General features: G+C 43.0%; 1 protein-coding gene across 1 annotated transcript in view; it reads left to right on the plus strand.

The window, feature by feature from the left end:
* me1 (malic enzyme 1, NADP(+)-dependent, cytosolic) overlaps nt 1–7,357 on the plus strand; it is a 93,947-nt gene extending 86,590 nt beyond the window's left edge. Inside the window, exons 11-14 of the mRNA XM_080006122.1 lie at nt 683–825; nt 1,081–1,254; nt 6,053–6,151; nt 6,345–7,357. Of these exons, the coding sequence (XP_079862248.1) occupies nt 683–825; nt 1,081–1,254; nt 6,053–6,151; nt 6,345–6,512 (584 nt within the window). The 3' untranslated portion in view covers nt 6,513–7,357. The remainder of the gene's footprint in view (nt 1–682; nt 826–1,080; nt 1,255–6,052; nt 6,152–6,344) is intronic.
* The last annotated feature ends 376 nt before the right edge of the window (nt 7,358–7,733 follow it).

The raw sequence follows: 7,733 nt of genomic DNA on the forward strand, positions 1-7,733 counted from the left end.
GTCCCATCTGTACATGCCATCCTCTTGGCTAGGACCCGGTTGTTGACCGATCACTAGACTACACATGCTGATGTGACCATACGGACGCGTTCCGCTGATGTCAAAAATTACATTTTTTTTTACTCGACCGATCTGGATCACACTTGGATGACGGCATGTCGGGACCACCTCGAATACACATTTTATTCATTTTGTTTGTGAGTGCCGTGGATCCATGAGATCCATAGACTACTGACGTCAGTTTTTCATTAACAAAAAAATGAAAAACTGACATCAGTAATCTTAGGGGCAGGTCCCCTAATAAGCATCTTATAAGGACCTTATTAACTATTACCTAATGCTTATCACAGGCACTTTCATATAAAGCGTTACCCAACATGCTTTGTTGAAGTGAATGCCAACTTGCAAATTGACTAAATTCGATTACATGGGAGGGGTTATTCTGGGATGAACATGATGGCCGTAAGTATGTTGAAGGTGCTCAGGGAAACACTACCAACTCCACACAGTGACCTTGAACATAATATGGCCCCCACAAGATGGCCCACAGACGATGAAATGAAAAATAAATTACCTTAAAAGAGCAAGCAAATAAGACTTTGTGACATTGTTGAGGGGATATTTACATACTCTCAATTTTAAAGAGAATATTCTCGTATTCATCGATTTCTCTCTGCCTTAGGTGTGGCAGCCATCCCCGGAGCGTTTACAGAGCAGATCATCAGGGACATGGCTTCCTTCAATGAACGGCCAATCATCTTTGCCCTCAGCAACCCGACCAGCAAAGCCGAATGCACTGCTGAACAGTGCTACACTATCACTGAGGTTGAGTCGTGTTTCTATGTTACCTCGTTTTTTCTACCTGTTGAAAGGTATACTTTGCGTTAACTGGATTTTTAAGTCATAATGGTCATCGTTACTAAATTCAAATCAGAGAACACTTTCATTTGATCTGCAGAATGTCTTATTTTTCTTTGTGTCTTTGATGTTTGTTATCACCTATCATTTGGAGAACATGTGAGCAAAAAAACGTTATTTAAACTTAATACCAAGTCAAGGCATGTGACCCATGTACAACAGGGCCGGGGAATCTTTGCTAGTGGAAGTCCGTTTGACCCTGTGACCTTGCCCGATGGGAGAAAGTTGTACCCTGGCCAAGGAAACAACGCCTATGTCTTTCCAGGTGTGGGTCTAGGTGTCACTGCATGTGCCCTCCGCCAGGTCACTGACGAAATATTCCTCACCACAGCAGAGGTAAGTCGCTCACACAAACGGGACACACACAACCAATTCACTCACATATTTAAACACTTATTGTGGCAGTTTTACCACCACACGCCACCCAAGTGACGTTTTCAGGGCCCTCCGGCAAAGAGATACAGAGGGTGATGAGTTTATTGTAGAGAGTGAGCTAGCTGTAATAAGCCTAAGAGCAGATGGAACATGTCATGACACAGGCTCCTATCCTGAGTGTGTGCAAGAATGGGGGTTTTAACCTGTTGCTCTTAAGCCCAACCAACGAGCAACAGGTATTCAGCCATCCTGATCCCAATCATCTAGATCCAGGTCAGGTGTGGCTGCTCACCACACAATCCCCACACCACATACCCCTGACACCAAACTGAGGCCAAGGAGAGTACCTGGCCTAAGCCAACCCCCACCCCGCCCCCACCAAGCAGAGAACAGAAAAAAAAACGAATACAGACCCTGACATAGGGTTACTATACCTAAAAACAGACTCTGACATAGGGTTCCTATACCTAAAACACAGACTCTGACATAGGGTTTCTATACCTTAAACATAGACTCTGACATAGGGTTACTGTACCTGAAATGCTAAAAACACTGGACTCTGAAATACGGTTTCCATACCTTAAACAAACAAATGTCCAAAAAGAAATTAACTGGCCCCCTGGAACACCACGGTTGACCGGCTTCCTTCCCCCAGTGCGACGGTGCAGACTCCCCTCCTCTCTTCTAGGCGTGGGACCTCGAGCTGCTGTGTTGGCTGGTGAAGGCATGGCTGGTCTTGGCTGTCCCGGGGGCTGCTTGGAGGGTTGGCCTAACTGTTGGGTGGAGAAGCTAGCTGCCAGCAGTTACCTGTGGTGGTTGCTGCGCCTGCTTCTGCCCCGGTCCTCCACCGGATCCCCTGGGTGCTGCTGCTGCCAGTCGGGAGAGGGTTGGTGCTGGGGCAGCCAGTTGAACCACTGGTTGCTCCAGGGCATCTTCGGACGGCCCTTCTGTGTCCCCCCCCCCGTCCCAGAGAGTTCTGTTCAGGCGCCAGTGTGGCAGTTTCGCCAGCACACGTCACCCAAGTGGCGTTTTCAAGGCCCTCCAGCACAGAGACACACACAACGATGGGTTGTAAACACCAGTTTATTGTTGGGAGTGGGCTATCTGGAATAAGCCCAGGAGCATATAGAACATGCCATGACGCAGGCTCCTATCCTGAGTGTGTGTGGGAATTGGGGTTTTAACCTGTTGCTTGTAGCCCAACCAACAAGCAACAGGTGTACAGCCACCCTGATCCCAATCACCTATATCCAGGTCAGTTGTGGCTGCTCACCACACCATCCCCACACCACACTTATATACTCCCTTATTTTATATATATATATATATATATATATATATATATATATATATATATATATATTCCTCCCATTTGCATGTTTTAATTACCCATACAGAAGAAAAACATCAACCAAATCAATTTCCACAGCATGTATAATTTCAATTACTAGTCATCAACTACTCTGGCACTGTTCCTACTGCCCTGAATTAAGCCAGAGTCAAGCCTTTACTCAAGAAACCATCATTCGACCCAGCTGCTGTCAAGAAATACACACCTGTGTCGATTCTCTCCTTTCTGTCCAAGACCCTCGAGCAAGCCGTCTCCAATCAACACTCTTTACCTCTATCAGAATGACCTCCTCGACCCACTTCATTCTGGCTTCAAGACTTCCCACTCCACTAAAACTGCTCTCCTTGCTGTCATGAAGGCTCTCCACACTGCCAAGACTTCATCCCTCTGGTCTGTCCTGATTCTGCCTGATCTGTCTGCTGCCTTCAACACAGTTAACTACCAAATCCTTCTCTCCACCCTCTCTGAACTTGAAATTACAGGCTCTGCAAACACTTGGATGACATCATACTTTGCCAGTCACTCACACCAGGTCTCATGTAGAGGATCCCTATCCAAACCTTGCACCCTAAACCCCAGAGCCCCTCAGGGTTTGGTCCTGGGGCGTCTGCTGTTCTTCTTGTACACTAAATCCCTTGGTGGCATAATCTTCTCCCATGGCTTCTCCTACCACTATTAAGCTGATGACACTCAATCCTACCACTCCTTTCCCTCTTCGGAATATCGTGATATGGAGAGGGGCATCTCCACATGTCTTCAAGACATAAACACATAAACCTCTGGGCACCACCTGAAGCTCAACCTCGACAAGACGGAGATCCTCCTTCTCCCTGGGAAAGACTGCCCTCACACAGACTTCTCAATCACCAAAGTATCTCCATCTCAGACTGCCAAATTTCTGGTAATTCTGGACAACCAGCTCTGCTGCTCTGCCCACATCGCTGCTACAACCGAAATTCGCTCATGTCCCTCCCCTCCAAAATCACATGCGCCACAAAATGTGATTCAAAAATTGTTAAAGATTATACAAAAGCTACCTCTAGACACTAGTATGCTAATAATGATGCTGGTCCTTGAAAGCAGAGTGTTTTATAATATTAAACATTTTGTCTGAGGTTTCTGTTTATATTTGGGTGGCCAGCCAAATGTATTTATGGGCTGTCCTTTTTAATTTGACCAGTAGATGCTATTAGTGGCATCCGATATTAAAACCCTAACTCTTTTTGTTATTGATCTAAATCATTCACAAAATAAATTGAAGCCGGTATTCTGATGGTGTCAAAAGGTTTGAATAATTGTACTCCGCCATCTGGCTAAACATTTACTTACAGGGGCAAACGATAACAGCACCATTGTCACACCCATTAGCTGCTGTGTTGGCTGGTGAAGGCGTGGTCGGTCTTGGCCTTCCAGAGGACCTGATTCCCCGGAACGGTGGCGTTATAATGATTATATAATATATATAATATATAATAATTTGAACTCCGGCAGACAATTAGGTGTAAAGTAAATAATTTAACACTAACAATTACTGGCGTAGACAGTAAACTCATCAATGCGTTATTGTGTTTGCTTCTTATTGCACTGCTGCCTCACAGCAAGAAGGTCCTGGGTTCGATTCCTGCCTGGTCGGCACCGTGCTCCGAGCGGGTTATCTCCCAAATAGGAGCCTTTCTGTGTGGAGTTTGCATGTTCGCCCCGTGCTCACATGGGGTTTCCTCCACCTAACGTCAGTCAGGACCCCCACCAAAAATATGCAAGCGATGACACAAAATGACTCTAGTAAGAGCAAAACTACCATATTGACATTGCTGCTTAAGTAAAAGTATGTAATTACTTAGATTAAACTAATTTTCATTGCACAATGAAATGCATTTTACACATCCTAGTGACTGACCTATCTAGGATTAGTGGGCTGCCATATAGCAGCGCCTGGGGAGCAGATGGTCAAGTGCAGGGGGTCAAGTGTCTTGCTTAAGGACACATCAGCACACTACCAGGAGGAGCTGGGGATTGAACTGGCAATCTTCCGAATACTAGACGTCCCGCTCTACCTCTTGAGCCACCTGCTTTTAATTTCAGTTAAAGTATTAAAAATAAAAGTGCTTGTATAAAAGAGCCTATGCCTCTGCCAGGCAGCCCTTTCATTTGCATTAAATAGTTTGTCACATAATATGACATTAAAACATCTTCCTGAGAAGGGAATACATATTATTCATTCCCTTCTAAGGAAGATGTTTTAATGTTTTACAGTCTTAAAAAATGTGAATGTGTGTGTGACACATGGGAGAATGTAAATGTGTTACAAGCTGTTAACATTGGCTTTTAAATATCCTTGCCATAAATCCAAAAGACAGTTTAGACAGACACAGAGGTGTCCAGATGCAAAGTCACAGAAGAAAGAGCAGAACAAAATGGCACTTCAGATAAAAGCCTGGACTGGTGCAACTGTTGTCTGAATGCCGAGATTCTCTGGATATATGTTGTTGTCCGGTTATCAGTTTAGCATCTCCAGGATATTATTTAAGGTTAGCCTGCAAGAACTTCCCCAAGTACAGTAGAAGCTTTTCTACTTTTCAAGTTAATTCCCTACACCTTTTTCCAGTGGTGGAAAAAGTACTCGAAAGCCACACTTGAGTAAAAGAGAGATAAGTGATATCTTCGCAAAAATGACTCTGGTAAAAATGAAAGTCACTCTACTTGAGTAAAAGTTTTAAAAATAGCTGATATTAAATGTACTTAAGTATCAAAAGTAAAAGTAAATTCTGTGGAGAACAAAAAGCCAGACTTTTTTTGTTTTGTTATGAAAACATTTGTTGTAAATATGGCCTTCGCTCTCAACGCACTGCTACATATCCCCGCCATCCCCCAACCCGCAGACAAATAAAACAACCAGCTTTAACACTTAAAAACTATCCCATTCCAATTCTGAACACGAGCTCAAGAGTGACACTCAGCTTGCTGCTGGATATGACCCTGCATTCGATAACAAGAACCTCATGATAACTGGCTTTTACTAACATCATGGGCATCCAGTTTTCCTCCAATTCTATTTTGTAATGACAAACAAAGTGTTCAGAGGAAATGTATTGGAGTAAAAGTGTATTTTTTTGGGCTGTATGTAGCTAAGTAAAAGTAAAAGTCGACATAAATAAAATAACCCAAGTAAAGTACAGATACTCCCCAAAAATACTTCGGTACAGTAACAAAGCATTTTTTTTAACGTTACTTTACACCACTGCCTATTTCTTTGTTCTGCCATTATATACAGCATTCGACGGCGATTATGTTTTTGTTATGCATTGCTGCAATTGGGAATTTATCTGTCTGCCTATGTCTGTCTGGGTGTATTTTGTCCTCTACCTCTGTTATTATCACCATCTGAGCTTTATTTTCCCTGTGGAACAGGCCATTGCGGACTTGGTGACGGAGCAGGACCTTGCAGAAGGAAGACTGTACCCTCCTCTCCACTCCATCAGGGACGTCTCGCTCAAACTGGCTGTTAAGGTGAGAACCTTGAAAGTACTGATTGAAAAATATACCTCACATATTCATGACATGAGTTTTACACCTGACTCAAAGAGTGAAGTTAGTTGCGGTCTTACTTTAAAATACCAACGTTTGTAGTGTTGCTAGCAGCTTTTTAGAGGAAGGAACCGAGGCAAGGATGGAAAGACAAAGAAAGCTGTTTACCTTGCAGATCATGCAGTACGCGTATGAACACAACATGGCTACTCTGCGCCCGGAGCCAGCCGACAAGGAGGCGTATGTCCGCTCCCTGATCTACAGCACCGACTATGAGGAGTTTGCCGTGGACTCGTACAGCTGGCCAGAGCACACGATGACCGTTCAGTCCTGTAAGCTGTGAAGACAGGTCGCAGGGAAGCCAAGAGACAGACATAGCAGCATGCTGAAGTGCAATATAATCACTTAGGCTGGGACCCAAATGTCACCATGACCAGCAGTGACGTTATGATGCTTTAATTTGTTCCCAGGCCATCTCTCCCCCGAGCTTGATTCTCTCTTGTCATCACTAATAGTTGGCATCCAATAGGAGGAGAATGTATTACACTGATTTTTGGCACCCTCTTTTTATCATATCGTGCTGTATATTTCATGTATATGAAAATCCTTTCCGGGTCACCTTTACTCTTATGAGAATCACTGTAGGAGTTTGAGTTGAATACTATAATCCAATATTATAGTTTATTGTTTTGTTTCATTATTACACCATTGAGATCGCCCATCCAACATTTCCTTCCCAAACGATCTTTTCATTATTTCAGTCTTTCATCAATACACTAGTAACATCTTCTCTATTGATCTTATCTCTGATCGTTATACAGAGGACAACCTGAAACAAACTGCATTTCATTTTCAATAACAACTACTGTATGCTGGATCTGAGACTTTTCGGGAAGATTGTATTTCAGATCATTTTCTGTATTGAACCAAATTTTAATGGAACAATGTGCTCTACATTTTGTTTTCATCCATATTTAAATAGCAAATTTGTTTTTGACTGCTGAATAGCCTAAACACTGAACACTTTCTTTGGAGATATACACATGTTTCCACCCTGCGCTCTGAAATAAAGCTTAAAAATATGCTCTGCCCAAGTGACGCCCAGCTATATGTCTCACATAAATAGCTTCTTACTTTGTGAATGTATCAAATATAGTTCCCCAAAATTGACCAATAAAAGAAAATCTGAAAGATGTAAGTGTTTGAGTAATACCTTCTCATTGCCACTGTATAGCAGAGCTCCTAAGTGCACCTTCCATGTCCAATTTATGTGCTATTATAAAAATGATTCACACAGACATGCTGGCAGCTCAAGTTCTTATCGCTGAACCACACAGTTAGTCATGAGCCTGAGAGGAACCTTACAAAAATAATTTTTATACCTCTCAATGAGGTTTCCCTACTAACCCTGTTAGTTTGACTGCAAACTGCAAGGCAAGGGTAGATGAAAGGGGACTTGTGAGGGAGAATCAGAGATTTCTTTTGGAGGGTATTTGTTAGTTAAAAATGTATTCGTTAAGATCTCTCCCACCAATCCTAAAAAATCTCCTGTGTTCAATTAGGC

Source organism: Zeus faber (assembly GCF_960531495.2).
Source record: "Zeus faber genome assembly, chromosome: 8".
Taxonomy (NCBI): Eukaryota; Metazoa; Chordata; class Actinopteri; order Zeiformes; family Zeidae; genus Zeus; species Zeus faber.